We start from the raw sequence: 22,902 nt of genomic DNA, 5'->3' as shown, positions 1-22,902 counted from the left end.
GTTAAAATGAATGCTTTTCAATCCTGAATGCATTTTTATTCATTTATAGGAATTGCATGGAGCATATCTCTAGGAGCTTTTCAATTTAAAAATAATATTAGCTTTTTCTGTGCATTGTGAATACTGCTCAATTCAAAATTTTGAATAGGAAATGCTGTTTTTTAATCCAATTGCATCCAATTGAATCTAATTGAATCCAATTGAATCCAATTAAATCCAAAAAAAGTATTCGCTATTTATATAAAATACGCATTCGAATAGAAAAAAATTTCAATCCATTTTAATCCATTCTCGTTTATTGGAGCACCACATCAATTTTTCGACGCTACTTTATTAACAATGTCGATAATGAGATACGTAGTTCGCATCATTCTATAAAATTGATGTTGGTGTCGGTAGTGTACGAGAGCTTCGATCCAAACATTCTAAATGTCACACGAAAAATAAAAAGGCTAGGATGATCGTTCTCAGGTTTCTTTTTGGTATCTGAATACACGATATTGCAAAAACTCCTTTTTCAAAACGTGAGATTGCAATTTTGATTGTCATTGGTCAATTGAGACCTTACAAATTAAAATTTTGTACGCATGTAATGTCTTTATACCATCATTAGCGACCATTATTATAATCATTATATAACGATAACGACGTTATCAAAATTGATTGTCCATTCTTCTCTAACCCATGTAATAGTATGGAAGAGAACCAAAAAAAAAAACGTAGATATTACCCTATGAGTTTTAATACATGAAAAAGACCGAGATATCTACTCAGTTTACTCTCAGGTGTCTCTCTGTTAAAAAGTACTGAATAAAGTCTACGATAAAGATAGTTTATTTTTGCCACGCTCCCAGCGGCCAAAATATGATGATTCGACTGGTTTTCTGCTTCCTGATTTGTGTTTTCGTAACAGCGAATTTCGTGGATACTTATAGATACAATGGTATCGTAAGACATTTTTTTTAATAATTTCATATATTCATGTTTGCATTTCTAACCTAAAATAATAAGTTTTATAATAGTTCAATATCTTTTAAACAATATAAAAAGATTTCGACTCTACCAAAATAAATCAATAATTAATAAATATCAATTGAGAGCTAACACTATTTTTGTGTAATTAATTTATTCTAAAACAATTTTAATACAATACATGATTTGAATCCTCTTCATTAACTAATACAATTGACTTATAATTTAAAGTATATACTTATATATTTATGTCAAATTAAATCTATTTGTTTGTAAATTAGTCATAAGTTCTTAGACAATTTTAAAATTTTAGCAGAGTCTTTTGTTATGATAACACACAACATTTGCATTTTTCTATATATACATATATCTTGAAAAATTTGTCTTAAAATGAATTCTTCGTGAATGGAATTTGTTATTAATCAGTTAGTTATTAATTGAAAATGAAACTTGTCTGCAATACATTTTTTTCAACAAGATGTGTGCATCCGATACGAACAAATAATATTTACTTTTTATATTTAAAAACATATTAACTTACGTGGTTTTTACTTTCTTAAATTTTAAAGAAATAACCATCCTTTATTATAATCTTTCAGATTATGACATACAACAACTGAATGAAAATGTTATGCAAAAATTGCTGCGTACATTGGATAATAATAAATATAAGGACAAACGTAGGAATATTGAAGACGAGTTTGAGAATTGGAATGGACGTTGGATGCCTGACAGACCAAATGATCCAAAACCACCGCCCAAAGTGTTTCCAAAGAATCAACAACAATATGAATATGAATCTATAACAGAGCTACCTCATAAGATGTATTGGCCTGGGCGTTGGATACCTGACAGACCAGACAATCCAAAACCATCACCTAAAGTGTTTCCAAAGAATCAGCAACAACATGAATATGAATCTATAACAGAGTTACCTGACAAGACATCTGGGGGTTGGATGTCTGAGAAATTAAATGATCTAAAATTGCCACTCAAAATATTGTCAAACGATGAACAAAGTCATGAATACAAATCTATAGAAGAATTTCCTCATGAGATGTACATGGGCCGTGTGTCACCAGAATGTGATGATGCTAAGGTTGCTATATTCATTCACATAGATTGTTTCAATTAAAAAGAATATTTAAGTCTTATTTAACAGAATGTAGCAGATATTTTAATAGTAATAAAATTTCAGACTAACTTAACTATTGATTGGGATCATACTCCATCAGAATACACATGTTATGATCATACCATCATGCCAAGTAAGATTACAGCAAGAATTTATTGTGAGAACATTCCAAAAATGTATAAGGTAAAAATATCTTATATTGTCATTAAATACTAACATTATTTACTAGCGCAAATTTTAATCGAAATATTTTTTTAGGCTGCTCATAAGTGTATGAACCAAAGAATTGAATATGATGATGATATTCCTCTTTAGTAAGTATATGACATTCTCTAGTCGCAAAAACAATTCTATTCAAACAAAATATTTATGTGCGGTTTGCAGCGGTCCTCATAGACCTTTGTGGCCAGTTTATGGAGAATACAAATATTTGCCCAAACAGAGATGGTTGCATAGTCTCGAGGTAATCATAATAGTAATACATATTCTATAAATGTAATGTCAAAATAATTATATAATTTATATTTCGTTATTCTATTGTTATTAGCATGGTGCGATTGTCATGTTGTATCACCCATGCGCAAATCCATTAGAAGTAGAACGTTTGAAAAATCTTGTTAGCAAATGTCTCTGGCGACATATCATCACACCATATAATTATTTGGAAGAAGAACGAGTAAGTAATAGAAGTGTGGTAACAGTTTATTTGACATGCAATTTTTTTTAATTTCCTAATATTCCAACTTTTGTATGTATGTGTGTGTTGTGTGATAGTTGGTTTAAAAAATATATTTAGGTAAAATAGATTTTTTAAATAAGCAACTATATGTTTTCTTTCTACCATTGGTTCATCTCATTCTATATATTCATAAAAGTATTAAAATTATTAAAACAATAATTGACAAGATATTTAACATTTCACATCAATATGTGCCAGAATAAAGTTTAAAATGTTTCTAACAAATTATTGATTTGTTATATATTTACCGCTCGTGTGTACGCGTATAGTGTGTCTAGTAACGACTGCATAGTCTTTCATGAGCAGATAGAGTGGAGTAAACTTAATTGAAAAGTCCTTTACTATGTAATTTTCGCAATGAGATATTAATTTTTGAAGAATAAGCCGATAAAATCGACGTGCAAGACAACTTTAAGATATTTTTCAGAGTTCTTTATGAAATATCTTAAAGATATTTCTTAAAGACCTTTTAAGCCTATTTCACAATGTGCTCTTTGTTTTCTATTTCTTGCTTTTTACCTCTTGCTTTTTTTCCCCTCTGCGACCATTTTAACAACAATTTTATATTTTGCTAGTATTTCCTGTTTTTTTCCGAAGTTCATTAACTTTTATTTGGAATGATAAAAAACAAAAAACCAGATAAGTAAAAAGACAAGATGTAAAAAATAGTAAAAAAAAGAAACAGGAAACAAAAAACCTATATCATTTACTATTTTTAAAAAATTAAATATAAAAGTTACTCAAGTTCCTTTGATAATTGTTGTATTCTATTTGTACAGCCCTTAGCGCTTCTATCCTGGGGATGCAGATTGACTATGTCTTATGTAAATCCCACGGTAGTGGAACGTTTCATACAGAAAACGGCCCTCCAGGGCCCAGAAAAAATAATTGACGATGGTCAATTCCAGGACGGGCTAATGAGTCGATCAAACATAGTGACAGATGAAGCTGATACCGTGCTTTGTCCTAATATGTAAACGAATGTACATACGTAATATTACAAATAGCATATCTCTATTACTTACAAAACTCTCAATTTATATTTTGTACATATTATTTATTAAATGCACCTAGTTATCTCGTTTTTTATTATGTGTAATGTTTGGTTATTTATTTGATTTCAAAACTATTCAATAACAAGTAAACTTGTTATATTGATATTTTCCATATAGCTTGTAAATTAAATCTTATAGAATATTATAATAAATCATATGTGAGTATAAATGAAGTCTTATTTTTTTTCATCATTACGTCACTTTCTTCCGTATGATGTACTCCGTATTTACAGAGAAGGATTGGAGGAGATGCTGAGAAGACTTAAGAAACCAAGCCGTTCCCTCTTTTGTTTTATTCCCCATATATTCATATATTCTTCATCTTTCGAAGATCATTAAATACATTGAACATCGTGTCGGTTTTTTAAAGTTTTTTCTTGCCGCTTATCTACAGATGTATAGTAACTTCACTGCTGTGCTGGTTATAATCTTTATTCTTGCAGATTACTTACTTCCAATGATATATAAAATTAGGGGTTAAGACGAGTGATACGCTACTGTTGTTATCAGTAATGCAAAATATGCAACTCGACTACTTAATTGTAAGTTGTTATAACGTAAAAGAATATAATTGTACAGTGAACGCTTCACTTTTCTCCTTCTTTCTTTGTCTTCTTTTTTTCGCTTTTACGAATGAACGTGTGTAAATATCGAGAATCATTATTCTTACATCGTTGATGTTTCTTGAGTGCAGCACGAGTAGAAGCTTGCAATTCGTGTTAGAAGGAACTGTTACATCTTGCCGAATTGGAACTTTTCTCACGAAACTCGATCATGCCAAATATAACTGAAAATCTAAAATACTTAATATGAGATATATCATAATTCATCAGATGTCTTCGTATTCAGAACGATCCAATTTTTTAGATAATTTAGACTATCTAATTTTCCAACCTTTTAGACGCGTCCTACTATATATATCTGATATTTCAGACATTTAAATCTCAATCTTTTAGACATCTTATTTTTTAAATGCTCCAATTCTTCAGATGCCTTACTTTTTTTAGGCAATTCAGATGTTAGGATATTTCTTAGATATCATCCACCTCGGTGATAAAGTCTCAATCTTGAAGTCGAAAGTTACTCTTCCTGACACAAACCGCAGCTTCGAGTCTCGTTAGTCGAGAGAATAAACGCATTTTTATTTTATCTTTTTACTTTTTATAGCGCAATCTAGCGATTTCTAACTGTGTTCGACACATCAAGTTTCAATAAATTTTCTTTCGCCAACCATGAGAATTCTCAGAGTAATATAAACAATGCGAAATAATGAGATTACCATTTAGGTAGTAGATTTCCATGTAGCAAAAATTGTAGCAATTAAAACAAGCAAATTTTTTTTCATACAATTAGCAAGGTGATATTACAATTTTGCAGTAATGTTCTCGAAAGCAGTTAGATTTCTTTACCAGATGCACGGCTAGAGGCCTACTGCTATGCTCGTAAAGGGATATTTCCTTTGTGCTTGATTACACGACGAAAGGGCACATTCATTTGATGACATATTATTTCTACTGCAGAATTAATCATCACTACATCTGAACAATGTAAAATATCCAAGAAATATCTTCATTGCATCTTTTATCAATATATTGTAAATCGATCCTTATCTCTCTCTCTCTCTCTCTCTCTCTCTCTCTCTCTCTCTCTCTCTCTCTCTCTCTGTTCTTAAATCTAATGCTAGGAATAAATAGATAATGCGTAAAATACGATCAAAATTAATCAACGTTGTCAAAATCTTATGGTGAACTTGAGAAGACAAAATTTTGGATAACAATGGTGTTTAAATTAGAATTTAAATAAAAATATAATCATATTTATATATTTCAAAATTATCAAATATTGGATGTTATTTATATCATGTCATCCAGAGTTCTAACTTTAATTTTATACCTCTTTCCGCTTAATTTATTTCATACACTGTCAAATTCTGTCTTCCGTATTCTGTCTTTCATTTCATTTCATACTGCTGAAGTACCTCATACTCTTTGTTACGTTTTTCCGTAGATTTATATGCGATATTTTGTTCACGTCTATCCTTCTTGCACAATATCTAATCGATCAAAATAATCTTAGTATCTTTATGTAAAATAAATAATTTATAATTTAGTTAATCACGTTCATTCAAATTTATCAGATAAGCTTTATAGAGTTACTTTTTGTATATATTTCACTTATGTACGCTAAAGTGTATTTTTAAGGATGCACAATAAAATTAATTTAATTAGTATTTAATTTATACATACATTATATGTATTAATGCTATTTTTAAAATGATAATTTGGATCGCCGTTCAAAGAAATAAAAAAATTATATAAAGATCGATATTTGTTTCTTGTAAATAGCGAAATTAAATGCAAACTCAATCAATTGATGAAATAAAGTTTGAAATGTACTTGTCTACTTTCTTCCTGCAAGTTAATTATATTTTTCGTGAAATTTTTAATCAAAGTTTAAATTTGTATATTCTCTTTTACTTTTAATAGCGCATTTTAATTTTTATTTTTTCCGTGTTTCTTTAATTTGTTCTAATTGTTATTTTTTTCAATTATTCAAAATTATATTTTTATTTTCTATCGCAATAATTGTGTAAAACTGACAGTGATGAATACAACAGCAATCAGTCGCGGATTCAAATATTTCTCGTTTTTTTTTTCGGACATTTCTTGAATATTTTCATTGCCTGAATGTTGGCCTCACTCTCTCCAACTCGTAAGATTTAACCCTTCCTGGCTATAAAACCGAAAGGGCAGACTAATTCGAGATGGAGTTTTTCCATTTATTTCGTCTCTGAACGATTACATAACACGGGGTATCTTAAGGGCAGGTCTCTTAAAATTATTGCCGACTTTGTACAGTGTCAATGATAATGATGATGATAATAATAATAGTAGTAATAATTAATCATTTATATCAGAGATAAGAACGAAAGATGCCGGATTTATATTGACGCGTCTGCTGCCTTTTTTATGCTCTTTTTGTAACTTTTTATTTATGTACGAAAGAAATTACACAGCGCGCTCGCGAGATGTCGGATATACGTATAGGCAGAAAAAACACCGTTAACTTTACGAGTTCTTTTTTCAATGAGTATTCCTGTTAATATAGTATGCTTCTTTTTATTATTTTTACGATTTTTATCTATATGAAATACCTACAATAAAAAGTATCCATTATCTTTGTTATTTTTGCGTGTACTACAATTTAGTTTCTGTCTTTTTTTTACCTTTTTTATTTTTTTAGTTTAACGTATGTCTCATGTTTTCTCTCGCGTACACATTTTTTTCTTTCTCTCTTTTTCTCTTTTACACACACACACACACACACACACACACACACACTCTCTCTCTCTCTCTCTCTCTCTCTCTCTCTCTCTCTCACTCCTAACATTTTTTATCGATTTCGATAAATTAAGTTTTATCAATAATCTCACTTTGCCACGCCATGATACGCGTGCTTATTTTTTTTTTATTTTAACCATTGATTCTTCTTTCCTGTTGTTTGATGCCACATCATCTCTCTCCCACTCTCTTGTTTTTCCCTTTTTTGTTTTTTTTTCTTTTAAGACTCATGAATTACAATTTACACTTGAAATTGGAATTGACACTCATAAGGTTATTGAAGTAGCCTCTCATATTTAATAATTGCACCGACATGACATCGACCCACATATTCACGTATACTAGATCGATCCTTCCTATCCACATTTATCTTTCTTCTTTTCCTTCTTCTTCCTCTTCCGCGTGCATTTTGTATGTCCGCGGAAACTGTATCGTGCGTTTGAAAATCCCTACGTAGATAAATCCGCTGCACAATCTTTTTTTTTTATTGTTCTACGTATAAATGCAATAAATAGCGTATGTAATGATTAAGGATGTATTTGACATACAATCTACCAAAAATTTTGAAGTTAAAAATGTGTTAATATTTATACTTTCTATATAAAAATAAATGTGAAAATTATACATACGAAATAATTGGTGAATAATATCATATTTTTAATCAACACTTTTTTATAGTTTATTTACTGTATATGTATTTGTAATTATTTTTATTTGTAATTATTTATATTTCTTATAATATTATAACTTAAAAAAACAATAATAAATATCTCAATTAAAAAAAAAATTCTTTAAGCATTCGAAATTATATATGTAAAGTTTTTATTGCGATTCACTGATTATTTATTCAATAAATAAACAAATAAATTTTGTCGTATTTATTTATTTACAGACTAACTAATCAGGAATTGCAATGAAACTTTACATAAATCATCTTGAATATTTAAAGAATTTTTTTTAAATCGTGATTTTTTATGAAAATACGATATTATTCATACAATTGTTTCGTATCTATATATAGTTTTCATATTTATTTTTATATAGAAAGTATAAACATTAACACATTTTTAACTTTAAACTTTTGATAGGGATATGTCAGATACGTCCTTAAAAGGTTTCTCCTTCTCTCTCTCTCTCTCTCTCTCTCTCTCTCTCTCTCTCTCTCTCTCTCTCTCTATCTTTCTATTTGAATTCCCGTAGTACATATTCTGACTAATCGATGAATAAATATAATTCGAGAACAGGGAATCGTGTGATTGAATTTATCGTTTATGTGCCTCATGTCAACGTCAACACGTTGGTACACTTTAAATTGCCATGATATCTTGCATGCGTATGGGACAAAAAAAATGGAAGGAAAATGTATCAGCTTTCGCAATTAACTATCTAATGAGATATTCGCGACATTAAAATTCACCAATACATGATTCTAACTATAGGAACAGAACCAATTTTTGAACGTTGCTCCAGTTCGCTGCTCTTTAAGCCACCAGGTTAAAAAAAAAAGAAACACTTTCTTACGTCTTAAATGACGGTAATGATGTGACGACGAAATCGCGAGCGTGTAGAGGATTCTACAAGTGCTGAAACGAGCGAAATTGGAAGTAATATATAATAAAAGTTATACAGATTAAAGACGAGATTAATAGACATCTGAACGACTATCCTGAGTCTAAGGAACTGGAACGGTCCCAAATGAAGATGAAAGTCAGAATGATCGATTGACAATAACGAAGAGACGTGACATTCCTTAAATCTTTAGGCCAGATTCGTTTAACGTACAGTTAGTTGTGTCGTGCGCCGACAACGTTACTCTTATAGAATTTCTCTCTCTCTCTCTCTCTCGCTCTCTCACTCACTCTTTCTATCTACATATCTATCTATCTATCAATCTATCTATCAATCTATCTATCAATCTATCTATTTAGCAATAAGAAATTGACGACGATAGGTGTGTTTTCTTTCTCTCAATTCCTATTACGAAGAGTTCGCTATAAAGCTAAAGTTACGAGATCTGAGGCTGCGTTATGGATTTCTGCAAGAGCGGATATACTGGATGATCCGAGAAATAAAGAGATCGCACGCAAACAAAACTTAAACAATAAATAGAAAGAAAAACTCTTGTGTTTGCCTTGTGAGGCGAACGTACTACGCGATACGTTCAATTAGGTGACTCAATGGAACACAGAGAAATAGAATATGAATTAATACGCGGCGTATTAATATAATAGAACGATGAAAATGTAGCTAGAAAAGAGAAGACATGCTTTCATGTCCGCGAATTTCTTTCATTCATCTTTATCTCTTTTGGTAACCGAAAGGATCTCCCTTGTTTCTCTTTTATTTTAGGTAACGTGAGATCCATACGGACAAAGCATCCTCTCTTCAACGAATCCATGATCAGCCAAATGATAAATATCAGAGAATATTATACCTATCGACGACCGCAATAACTTGTGACAGAAGGATTACGCGATTAAATCTTACAATTAGTCATCTTAATCGTACTGGATTATAATTAGATAGTAGATCATAACGTTTGTTCTGTCTAAACTAACAATTATTATGCTTTCTGTACAATGCAAGGTGTAATCTTAATATTTTCTTAATCATTATTATTATTAAATGTTATAATTTACGCAAAACGCGCATTGCACAAATCGTAATTCATCTTCTTTTATCGTCATTTTCCTCCCTTTTTTCTTTTCCCCATTTCGTTTAAACATTAACTCATGATCTTTTGTAGAATGTTTGCACCTCAACGTTCGTAATAATTATAATATACTCAACAAAATATTAACATTAACGTTGCCAGCACTCCGTCTGATACATTAATCTGTCGAGGAGCAATATATAGGCGCTGCCAATAATAATAATTGTCATTATTAATAATATTTTTCTTCCTCATCCGTAATGACATTTCTCTCTATCTACCTATCTATATATATATTTTTTTAAATATGTATATGTATACATATCCGTGTACATACAATATCGCTCATTCTTCATTCTGCCAATGAGATTATTCTTTAATTATTTTTTTTCATAACATCTATAATTATATTATTGCTGCAGCTTAAGAGAAAATGGCTCCTTTTCTCTGCTTCTTATGAATGCATGCATACATACATACACACTCGCACACGTTCTCTCATTCTTACGTAATGTCTCTTGCTTTCTACACGTTTCATGTTCTCTCTGTTATTTCGTCCATGTTGGGGTTAATCGTTTCGAAGATGATGCACCTTTCGCATGATTAGTTTCGAGAACCCGCGTATAATTTAACAAGGGAAATTTGAGATTTACAATTAGAGTTATAATCGTTTCGAATACATGCGTTGATCTTGAAAAAACGAAAGGTGTTATTTAGAGGTAACGTGACAATAGCTTCAAAATCCATGTACTAAACTATAAAGAAAGTTATAAAAAATCTATAAAAGTAACGAATTTATGAATTTGACTATTTCTATTAATTTCAGATTTAACTCAAAATCGAATCAATCATTCGCGCAATCGTGTTACATTATTTCCAAGACTAGCAAGATACAACGAAGTTATGTTTCTTAATTTTAATACAATTTCAATTTTATACTTTTCAAGCAAAAGTATACGACGAAGGGATTACTTTCGCCGAGGATGATTCGTCAAGATTTACAGAAGACGCGAAATTATCCAAGACGAGAATCGCGATTAAGGATAATCGTCATACCCAATACCTAATGGTGCGTATCGTGCAGCACGAAATCAGAGACCACAAACTTTATCGATTCAGTGAAAAAAAAAAACATCAGCAAAATTAATCGTCTAGAAGCAAAAACGAATTTAGTTTACATATATCGCATTATTAAATCTATTTTAACATCTGACACACCTGAACATTCGTTCTCGCTTCTGTTGGTCACATTCTGAAACGACGTTGTGCCTACAGAAAGATACAATCGCTACACCTCGCTATATCGTGATTAATATCACACTAATTACTACTAAATAGAAATATTGGAAGAATTGATTGTTTCTCTCTCACTGTTGAACACCTATTGGTCGAAATATCTTTTCGAGTAAACTATCAATAGAACAAACAACACACAGTGAATATGCAAACACCTTTTACTTAAAAAATACCCGTTATAAAAATCACATTGCTCACGTCGATGCCTTTCTTATCGTGAATTAACCGAGTATTCCGAAGGTCATTGTATCAACAGTATTGGTTAGCCAACTGCAAATATGAAGAATGCTTAATTAAGCTTATACAAAACTAGGATTTCTAATCTAATGGTATATTATTGTACAATATCTTGCTGTTTTTTATGTGCGTGAAAAGAGAATTTCATGAACCGTGGTTAGCCAACACTGATGCACAATCTATCTTAAATTACGCGCTTCTCCAATTTAACTTCATGACTCATACTCGATATACTGTTTTCTGCGAAGAAAAAACATCATCTAGGTTCTAGCTGATTCCTTATAATCATCCGAATATAGAGAGGTGTAGAGATGTAAACGTTATACTCAGAATTGACGTGATATGTATAGCCGAGGGTTAAACCGCTGGTCGAGGTAGTAGAACTTTACAAGTATCACTTGTTGTTAACAGCTGTTAATTTTTTCACTTAGGTAAAATCCAGTATCTAAATTTTCATCAGTAAACACCATTTATCATCCACTAAATACGTATTCAACTATTATTCCTCGATCTAGAATAAAATAAGATCGATACAGAGCCAATCATATTTGTTCTTCTTTAAAGAAGAATATGTTATTCTTTAATAGAAAATTCTAAAATCTAGAATAAAATATTCTTGATGCTATCCCATTAATTTTCTTAATAAAAAGATTTAAGTTTTATAACATTAAGTTTAAAACAAATATTTTTCATTTAACACTGATCTGAAGGAAATCTCTTACGCTATTCTTGCGGAAAGAAGTTTGCAAAATGTCAGTATCTTACATTTCGGCGACGAAAAACTGAGCCCGGCCGGGACTCAAAATACGGGATCCCTCGTTCCTTATTGTTAGTCGCGTATCTAGCGTGCTACATCATAAGAGCTTCGATACAATTACGTTATAACATCATGTATACGAAATCCGATAAAGTACGTCAAGAATATTTTTTTCTTGGTATCAGAAATTCTTTCCGAGAGGTCGATCTCGGAGCGCAATGCTCACAAAATTTTGTTCGAAACTTGTAAGTCTTCGAGAAAGGGACACCTAAAAATAGCTAGAAATTACTAATAAATGAATAATTGCTAATATCAATTAATACTATTTATATCACCGCGTGAAAGAATTTACTTTACGGGAGTTAGTGAACTATCTAGACGATACAAATTTGGCGTACAAATTTTTAGTCAGCGGTTTATCTCTCGTGTATATAAACGGACATAGATTAGGTCGGCGAAATGCGTCTTTAGAATGTGACTTCGAAGTGATTTGTTCAAAATTTTCGGTGTACAAATCACAGTAAAAAAAAATAGCTTTTTAAGCGGCATCGTACATATGTTACTTTCGCGACGAAAAGGAAAGTGATAGCCGCGAGCCGTTCATCGTCTTCGCGTTTAGAAGCACCATTGGGTGTTGGGCTCGGGTCGCATCGAAGCAGATACTACGAAGATTGCGTCGCGCGAACCATCGTTTCCGACGTGCAATGCGTATCATAATGATGTCTAGTAATATTTAACAGGGACATTCGTGCGCATATTAGGGAAAGGAAGAGGGAAAACACCGGCAGTATCCTTGTGTCAAGTTATCGTCCTGTCGACGATAGGACGACGTTGTGTCAGAACGTCGATCGGAGATGTCGCTTAACCGATGGTGCGTACATATCTCCGATCGATAGTTTTAGTTGCATTCTAGAGAGATGAGAGCGTCTCTCATTTTCTCGGCCATTTCATTCACGAGGCCTCCTGTCGTCTATTATCTTTGCCGCATGATCCGTGAGAAGAGAACACGCAGGGGGACATGGAAAGAGGAGAAAAAAGACCATTGAGGACGCTCACAGAAGAGAAGCTTACATTCTAAGCTTCAGCGTGATAGGATGAACAAAGGGCAAGGAGGAGAGTATTGACTTGGAATTGATTGCTAAATGAATCTATCGGAAAATTATCGAATTAATACTTGAATAGAAAAACGAGGGATATGTTTTTCTCGCTCCTTTCCATTTTTTTCCCGATCAAACGCAACTAACGCACTAGCTATCAGAGGAGACTTTTAAAGTGAAGCTGACGCAACGCAGCGATGACGATAACGATGACGATGATAATAATGATGACGATGACGATAATGATGATGACGATGATGACGACGACGATAAGGACAACGAGGACGACGCACAACAATAAGAATGATGATGGTGACGTCGGCGACGATAATAACGATGGCAACGACGATCCTTTATCTCTTTGGTTTTCTTCGTGTCGAGCTGGAGAACGCGCGTAATAGACTGAAGGTTCTAACGATGATAGGTGTTACGACAGAAATGCGCCGATGATGGCACCTTCGACAATGACGATCTTCTTTTGTCTGATGGCGATCAGCCTCACGTATCGAAGCGATATGAGTGATTGCTGACGCTGCCGGCGGTTCGAAATTAGGTACACGATGCTGCTGGTCTTTGGACTTTTCTGAACAAAAAGATCGTCTGAGTGCATACAGGGCAATTACCAAAATAAAAATCTTAAGGATTTTGGAATGCCAATGTATTATCAGCTTAATGCTATTAATTACACTGGTCAACAAAATTTTAACATCTACATTTTGTCCTTTTCTGTTTTTCATATTTGATATTCAAAAAGTCGTAACACGTCATTTTTGTGTAGTTAAAAAGACTTGTGCTTTGAAAATCTAAAGCAAGTTCTTCCCATAGATTTTGTTTAAATGTATGAAATAAATTTTATTATGTGTGTAGCTATTTCCTTATAAAATCACAAAGTAGATAGCTTATAAAAACTTTAAAGAAAGCTTCTATATTTCAATCATAAGTTGAAAATCAAAGTAAAACGAGTTTCTCATGTATATGTCGTCATATTATCTCTTCTCACATAGTTGAAAAGGAAAGAAAAGAAGAACTTTAAATCTATCTCGCGATGTAAAAGTGATTGAAGAAAAATAAAGTGGATATCTGCCTCTCCCCTCTCTCTCTCTCTCTCTCTCTCTCTCTCTCTCTCTCTCTCTCTCTCTCTCTCTCTCTCTCTCTCTCTCTCAAAAATGACGTCATAATAAATATTTCGATAACAAAAGAGTTATGTGTGCTACAAAATTTTTATTAATATTTTTGTATTCAGTGAGCAAAAACGATTAAAAATCACCTTATTCATATTATCAACAAATTTTTTTATTTGTTGACTAGTGTTATTGATAATAGTAAGTAATAAAATGTAAAAAAGTTAATTTTAAAAACTTCTGAAGTTAAAAATGATGTACACTCACAGATTAAAAGGTTGTGATTCTTTCGATAGGTTTTGGAATGAACTCACCGAAGGATTGATTGTTACTTATGGATCCATAAATAAAAAAACCCATTAAAAACTCATTGAAAAAAAGTGTTGCATCTTTTAGTCCATGACTGTACATATCGTTGTATATTGTTTCAACACAACAGCGGGCAATCAAATAATAATTATAGCAACTATATACGCGTTAATAAAACGGCTATTCACATATATTCTTATCGTTATCTGAACATTCCCAATACAATAAAATATCAAATATCACGCGTCCTGGCACGTACCTGGTTTGGCGTTCACAGTCCGAAATATCCACCGATGGTGGTAGCGACGACAACGCCCAATACGGCGAGGCAAATCATGATCATGATCTTCTTCTGCACTCGGCATTAACAGAGATCGTTAAAATTTAATATAATTTATTATAAACCTTTCTCGGTCTGTCTCTCTCTCTCTCTCTCTCTTTCTCTCTCTCTCTCCTAACTCTCATTCTTAAATTTTTTTATTCTCACATCTATTTCCCCCCATTCTCTCACTCTTTCTCTCTCTTCATCTGCCTCCTATTCTGTGTGCTCTCTGTCCATTGTTAATACATTACACATTACATTACACATTACATTACAACTGTTTACTTATCGATCGATTATATAGTAAAATACCTGAAAGAAATAAGCTCTTGCTCGTTGCCGGCACGGACGATGCACGTTGCAGTGGCCTGCATAAAAAATGATGCATGAGTATGTAACTGTGATATATATCCAACGGAAATAGCAATTGAACGGCTGACTCTCGCAATGTGTTCCGATTTTTAAATTGAATTGCTTCAATGGTCAGGATATGATGTAATTCTAATAAGTAAGTAACTTACTATGTTTTTAATTTTGATAATCTTATCTTCAATGTGCATATACAAGACGTCACAAATTTTTTATCAAAAAACGACATTAAATCTTAACTAAGAAAAAATCGAAATTTTTTTAAAAACCAAAATTTTTTACTTCGACTGGCCGAAAAATTTTAGAGATGATAAAAAGTGCGAGAAATCTGAAATGCCTTGTACATGAGAAAAAGTAATCAATCATAGAATTGACACTATTTTGTCAGTATTTAAAATTTTTCGCGATATTATCAGTAATGAAATCTCGTGGTCTTTTTGTTGCATCTAATAGAGAGAAATGAGATAGAAATTAAAGGTAATCAAAGAGATCAGTAACAATCGGAAAAAAAATAGGAATACAGACCTTCATTAATCGACACCGTTAACGTCCGTGTTCCAAGAATTTCCTCTTGTTTCCGTGCAGCTTCAACGATGCATCTTCTCAACAAGATTCTTTTCTAATTTATCTTATCTCGCTTTTCTCTCTCCCTATCTTCGCAGCAAGCATACTCCGCCAAAGAAATTTATATCTAATATCCACCATGAATTAATTCTCAATCGAATGCATTGATGTTTCTTTTCTCTTATATCTTGTATAAAACGCGACATGAATTCTATTATTTTCGCGATTCTACTATTATTTCGTACGGTCAGCTAATTATATTACATCTCATTTTATTTGCACCTGGTGTGTTATTAACGAACAATTTCCTTTTTGTTTCTTCCTCCACGAGGCGGCAAGTACAATAAAGATGATAGAAATAAAGACGTACCATATCGCCATTCTCCAATTTATGTGTAATCGTTTCTTTTTTTTTACGCTGAATACATCCAAAGAAGAAAATGTTTATTATCGGCATTAATGATTAATATTGTTACTCTTTTTTTCGTTATCTCGTTATTATTATTATTATCATCTGCTCTATACAAATTACGATTATTTACATGTACAATGCCACGGGCACCATTATCGTGTCGTGCGGTCTGCATTGCGACGACGGTGATCGATATCTAAGTATTCATTGGAGCATACATACGTATCGCGAAACACGTCGTTATCACGCGGATTAATGTCCCGACCGAGCAGAAATTCTCGTATCCAGGCAAGGACTAAAGTACGCGGGCATGAAGAAGATAACGTCTCTGTCACATTTCGCACAGAAACGATCGATCAGTTCTGGGACAAATACGGAAGCGTCAAACTCCAACCCGCGCCGATTCAAATTGCCTTTTCTATTATCTAGAACAAGCTTCTCCAACATTTTGCTTGTAAACTAAACATTTTACTTAACGAGAGGTGAAAGCGTTTATAGTTTGCTGGTAAAGTGTTGGACAAGTCTGATCTAAAGAGTATTGCTGATTTAATGATATCAAACGAATCTGCGGCGACAACAAACAATTTGCGCCGATAAATTTAATCAATTTCGACAAGAACGAAGATTGAAAATTTAAATCGAATATTTCTCGCGCTCGTTGTAGCTACGTCCCAAGGGTATTTTCTTAATCGATGTTAAGAGATCTCAATATAAAACTGGAAGAATTTAACGAACAGATTTTTTTTTAAATTAAATTTACTATGATAATTTTTGCCTTCATATTTTAATCTTTATTTATTCATTTAGAGAATGGAGTTATGAGAGTGAGAATTCTGAATATAAAATATGTTGAGATCTTATTTTAGTGATTCCGAACTGTTTTATAGATTGCTGACATTTAACAATTTCTCCTCCAATGACACGGTAGTCAAGATCAATATTCGTTGGTGATAAATATAGAAACAGAAATGAAAATCACGAATGGTTCAGTTTGCTGTCGCTGCATTTCGTATCAAATCGACGACGAGCTTCGTCTGAAGACGATTTGGAAATGGGCGCATGTGTCCGATCGCGCGTGATTTTCGATTGTGCAATCGCCATCGTTATTACTCGCTCGCGTCAGAACTTGGATAAGAACGATGAAGTGGCAAAAATAATAAAAATGGAAAAAAATAATAAAAGGCAGTGCGAAGATACGCCCGAATGCGAGGAAAAGCTATCAGTGATGGCGATCTCCATTCCATTCCAAAAAAAACACCGACTTCGATCATTTTTCTCGACATTTCTTATCTCCGTTTCTACGATTTAATGCAAACTTGCAGTGCACGCATTTTAAACAAACACAGTATTTAATTTGTACAAGCTATAATACTATATACGTATATTATATTTCTTTTTTAATTTCAAGAACCGTCACTCTGCAAGTTTATACAAATTCTTGTATCGATTTCTTCTCGCAATCGGTAAGATATAGTTTCTTCGAAAGAATGTAATAAAAATTAATATCGCGGTTTTACGCGTTTTCCAACGTATTGAGGCGCAATAGAAGGAACTTGATTGCAATCTTCGCTAATAAAGTGATAGTTTGTTCTTCGTGCAACCCAGACTTATAGCGCACGTTTTATCACCGTTCCTAACTTCTACTCTGACGTTATGACGTTTGCGTCCATCGAGGCGTTTTTCCGGGAAATTACATCCGCACGATGGATTCTGATCACCATTACATTCGATACATTGGTAAACCCGCGGTTAGTATAATCATGAGAATACAAAGTAAATTCTTTACGACTAATAAACGTATAAACACATAAAATTTATTAAAATTCAATAATAAATAAACTTAACGATCTTGCGTAGACGATACCTCGAAATCGGTGATGCGTATCGTGCTATCCGAATTTCCCGGCGAAGATTCAGGATGGACGTGGTCGATCTTCGTTATAGGATTCTGGCTTGCCGTCAGAGAGACGAGACAAGAATGACGAATATTTCGGCAATTCAAAATACTTGTCCCGTCCCGATTTGTTCTATTTTTTCCCCTTCATTCCGTTAAACTTACTCTGAGAATGTGTTTATTTCTTTTTTTCTATCGCCAATGTCGCGTGCGCATGCTTAAGTTAACTTAAACTAACTGCCAAAATGATAATCAGAATGATGACTGCTATCGTCACGCAGATCGATATCAGGAACAATTTCTGTAAAATAAAATAATTGCATGATCGCTTGAAAAAAAAACAAAGCAAAAAGAAAAGATGAAATGAAATAGCAGATTGAACTGAAATCGCGACGGTTTTGGATGAGCATTCGAGATGAAATGACAGTTCCGACTTCGAGCGTTTAATTATATATCAGAGAGATTCTCAATTAAACGCATCTATAAACGCTATTTACTACACTCGCATTCATCCAGCATTTGCCTTTGAAATATGTATTGACAATATTCTTCCGGTATCTTTTCCACATTTTATTGTTTTTATTCAAAGACTAATAGATATTATTAACACAGAACGTTCCATACTTCTCTCTTCGCCATCTTTGAATTCATCAAGTAATATGGAACTAATACTTTGCTAACAGAAATTTTATTGATTTTTTTAAACATTTATATACTATATATTGTTACGAATAAATTGCAAATTTTGGCTTTAGCATTCGGATTATTTACAAAATTTATAAATATAATCAAATGCAGAAAACTTGGAGGACATTTAATACATTCACGCACGTACATATGCGCCTCATCGAATTTTGATAAATATAATTGGATTGGCAAATAAATTCGTTCGGTTTTGTTAGTTTAAATTGTATACACAATATTTTCGTTAAAACGAAATTTAAATTTAAAAAACGGGTTTTAAAATCTGAAATTGCTATTTTTTCAAAAGGTTATTATATTTTTTGAGTTTACCTAAGTTTTGTTCATTTTTACATATAGAAAACTACGAGCTGAAAGAACGGAAAGTTTTCTTCTCACTTTGGGCCTATCACGTAATAAAAAAAAAAAGTGTAAAAATAAAAGTTTAAAGTTTTCCTTCAAAATTCGTTAAAAAAAATGTTCCTACGATTTTTTACTAAGTTATTCACGAATTAAATAAAAAAGCATTCCGACTGATTGCTTATAACTCCGTTAAAAATCATCGCACCGCAATTAAAAAACCGATTCTTAATTCTGCATAATTAATAAAATGAACTGAACTTTACTCTATTGAATAGTATAATTGCCTCTTTTGAAAATAGAATATAAAATTGTTTTATTCCACCCTAAAAAAACCGAATGAATTTATTTGCCAATCCAATAATAAAAGTATATCATATAAACATAATTATACTCTCTAAATCAGTGGATAATCACTAATATCAGTGCCAAGTATGCCACTGGTAATCAGTGAATTAAATATGAGATCCCTAATCTTTTATGTAATCTAACTAACTTTGATTAAATATGAGATCCCTCTAGCTAATCTTTATCATGTAATCTAATTTTGTTTTATTAATATATAATTGCTTAAATTCAATGAATACAGTATTAGAAGATTGAAATTAACGTGCAAATGTCAGTATTTTAGTTATATAATGCTCAAACATTCTTTCTTTTTTAGTTGAACTTCACTGATTATCAGTGCTAAGTATGCACATACTGAATAATTAGTGACTATCCACTGATTCAGATTTAGAGAGTATATATATATATATATATATATATATATATATATATATATATATCACACATACATAAATATACATGACAAATAGAAAAAACTTGAATTAAAGTATTGTTAAATATGTACATCTTCGCCAATTAATTTTATGTATCTCGAAGTACGGAACAAAAATTTTGTTACTTCTTGTCAAATAAATGGCAAATGACAAATGCGTATCAATAAAATTGCCAACAATCATCTCGAATTTCCTCCAGAAACTGGGTTCCACATCTTCACAGTTTTCTGCGGTTAATCACAAGCACAATTATCGATTATTTGCACAAATAAAACTGACAAGACGGGTACCCTGAAACTGAGATTACCACGTCGACGACATCGCGTCGTCGATTTAAGACATTCACAATCCGGAGGAACATCGAGCGGTGTAATGAAGTGTATTTATTATTAACGAAACGAGCGGATACGATGGTGCAGATTATTACGTTAATTAGTCGTTTGTTACAGAGATTAGTTGAAGGATTATCGGCGTAAGATTACGGAGAAACGTGTTATTAGGATCGGCGCGGGATCATCCATTTTATTAGCATTTCTATTTCCCTTTGTCTTTTTGGCTTAGTGCGACTTTAAAGATACGTTCACAACTCTAAGCGACTTTCATGCGTCATAATTCTTCCACAACATCTATTCCCTTCCCCCTACCACGAAACTTCTGATAACACGACACATCCGATCTCATGCGTTTCTCCCCAAGTTGATCGCAACTAAGTTTCTGCATATATTATTATTGTTACTTTGCTCTATTGTTATATTTACTACTATTAATATTATTATTATGACATTTTTGCTATCGCGATGCACTCGTTTTTCTTTCTCTACCTTCTTTTTCAAAATCTTTAAACTCTTCTTGTTTGACACCCATACCCTTCCTTCCCCTACAAAAAACACCCCCCCTCGGCCGTTTAGGTTCTTGGAAGGCACCCTACTATTATGGCGACTAGTATGACCGCCGATATTAGGACGCAGATTATGATGAAGATCATTTTCTGTGGACAGAAAAGCAAAGAAGGCCACATAAGGTATAAGGCCCATATATACGCCTACGTCGATAAAGAATTGAAGAAATCGCAAAGAGAGAAAAAGACATAGTGAAGGTGTATCGAAATTACGCGCCGAGCTTCGTGAGTAAATTGTAAGTAAGCGACACGTAAATACGTACCTTCGAAAAATTGGAAAAGTAAAAAGAGAAATAAAATGTGAAGAATATTTTCGGTGACGGCGAAATAAGAAAGAGAAGAATAAAACCTTACAATTGTACGAGTGCAGTAGATCGGAAATCAAAATTCGAAACTTACGGAAGAAGCGGTGGAAAAAAGAATGCAAGAAGCGAATATGTGATTCGCGACGTGTTCGTTCATGCTGACTTGCATTACCGCATACAAATGATAAAAAAAAAGACAAGAAGAGAAAAATCTTATCTCTTCCGATGCGTATCTGTACTTTTCACTTTGCTAGAAATGCTTTATTAAAAATATTTGCTTCCCTTTTAATATTAACTCGTAAATAAAACGGTTAAAATGCAAGGGAAAAAAATTTGTAATTAGTCACAAAGTAACAATAAAATTAGAGCTAAATAACGACGATAATAATTTTATTGTGACGCGAAATTAAACATTTTTGCGAGTAACTTTGAAAGAAAGAAAAAGCTGAAAATATGGAACTCAACGATATATATATATCTAATATTTTAATAAAATGAACACATAAATGCCTTGGAAATGTTCAAAGTAAATTTTTGGAATTATTTACAGTGGAACCAGCCCTGATGAGCTTGACCTTGATATATATTATCAGTTCATCATCTTGAGTAATTTAATAACTAAGTAGTGCTCTCTTATAGTTTCTGAGATATTTAGGTCCAAATCCACAACCCACAGTTAACTCTTAATAACCGAGGTCCAACTTATTTCCCATCTATTTCCAATTCTAAAACCGTGAGTTGTGGAACTGTACCTTACAGTTAAAGCGCAATTTTAGTATCATGCGTCTATACGATTTTTCACCCGAAACAAGGTCCATTCTACCTCCCTCTCTGCCCAGACCTCCGACTTTTCACGTGAAGTAAGATCTACAAGCATATGAAGTCGTACACTCCTAGGCAGGGGGAGAGATGGGCTGGATCTCGTTTCGCGGTGGAAAGTCGGATACTCCTGGGACAAATGGGATGAATCTCGCTTCGCGTGGAAAGCCATCATAAAATTAAACTCATTTATAAAACTTATTTTGTTAAACTTGTTAACGAGTGGGTCAAGACCTTGACAACATATGTCAAAGTCAAAGTTGTCCATTATTGTAAATAATTATCTTCCACTGCCCTCACTAGAATTATTAAAAAAAAAATAAATAATTTAGGTAAAGTTTTTACTAAATTTTTACAGAAGTAAAATGTATATTATTTAAAAATAGTCATTACTAATGTATGTAGAGTATGTAAGTACTGATGATAACTTTTAGGAAAGAGAGGATTAGCTGGCAACATAATCAAGCACATTCCACATGCAACTAATAATGCGGGTGCGTTCACAAACTATAGTTAATCACAAATACCAAACCATACTCGACAATAAAATTGTTTATTCCGCTATCTATTTTATTACATCGTTTCTGTGCTAATCTACAGAGCAGTGCATTCATTTATCCTTGTACTAGTAATCTCTTCGACATCGACTGTTACACTTCATCTCTTTTACCGCGATCCCACGATGGACTTCGATCGCGGAAAATACTGTCGCAAACGTAACACAAGGAATAGTGCAGTGGTATAATTAGCACGAGTGCAATTGTACACTATACACAAAATTGAA

At 32.6% G+C, this 22,902-nt stretch overlaps 2 protein-coding genes across 9 annotated transcripts in view; one reads left to right on the top strand and one right to left on the bottom strand.

The window, feature by feature from the left end:
• The first annotated feature begins 757 nt into the window (after window positions 1–757).
• On the top strand, window positions 758–4,070 carry LOC105147438 (uncharacterized). The gene is made up of 7 exons (XM_011058434.2): window positions 758–943; window positions 1,572–2,071; window positions 2,171–2,290; window positions 2,366–2,421; window positions 2,492–2,570; window positions 2,655–2,783; window positions 3,626–4,070. The coding sequence occupies exons 1-7, from the start codon at window positions 865–867 to the stop codon at window positions 3,821–3,823; spliced, it is 1,161 nt and encodes a 386-aa protein (XP_011056736.1). The 5' UTR covers window positions 758–864; the 3' UTR covers window positions 3,824–4,070.
• A 109-nt stretch (window positions 4,071–4,179) lies between these two features.
• The window catches only part of Syx1A (syntaxin 1A), a 56,480-nt gene continuing 37,757 nt past the window's right edge, over window positions 4,180–22,902 (bottom strand). For 3 of the 8 annotated variants that reach the window (XM_011058443.2, XM_011058445.2, XM_011058442.2), the window contains one exon: window positions 16,370–18,574. In XM_011058443.2, coding sequence (XP_011056745.1) covers window positions 18,497–18,574 — 78 coding nt within the window. In that variant the 3' untranslated portion in view covers window positions 16,370–18,496. Of the gene's footprint in view, window positions 13,866–14,971; window positions 15,065–16,369; window positions 18,575–20,917; window positions 21,085–22,902 lie in introns of those variants that run through there. The other 5 variants (XR_015545022.1, XR_015545024.1, XM_011058441.2 and 2 more) reach the window with 4 other exon arrangements.

The sequence above is a fragment of the Acromyrmex echinatior genome, chromosome 4, assembly GCF_024713525.1.
Source record: "Acromyrmex echinatior isolate Ae372 chromosome 4, ASM2471352v2, whole genome shotgun sequence".
In the NCBI taxonomy this organism is placed as follows: domain Eukaryota; kingdom Metazoa; phylum Arthropoda; class Insecta; order Hymenoptera; family Formicidae; genus Acromyrmex; species Acromyrmex echinatior.
This window is presented reverse-complemented; position numbering and strand designations above follow the sequence as displayed.

Coding starts and splice junctions, on each gene's coding strand:
- LOC105147438 (XM_011058434.2), top strand. CDS start 865: ATGATGATTCGACTGGTTTTCTGCTTCCTGATTTGTGTTTTCGTAACA. Junction 944..1,571: donor GGATACTTATAGATACAATG/GTATCGTAAGAC, acceptor ATAATCTTTCAG/ATTATGACATACAACAACTG. Junction 2,784..3,625: donor ATTATTTGGAAGAAGAACGA/GTAAGTAATAGA, acceptor CTATTTGTACAG/CCCTTAGCGCTTCTATCCTG.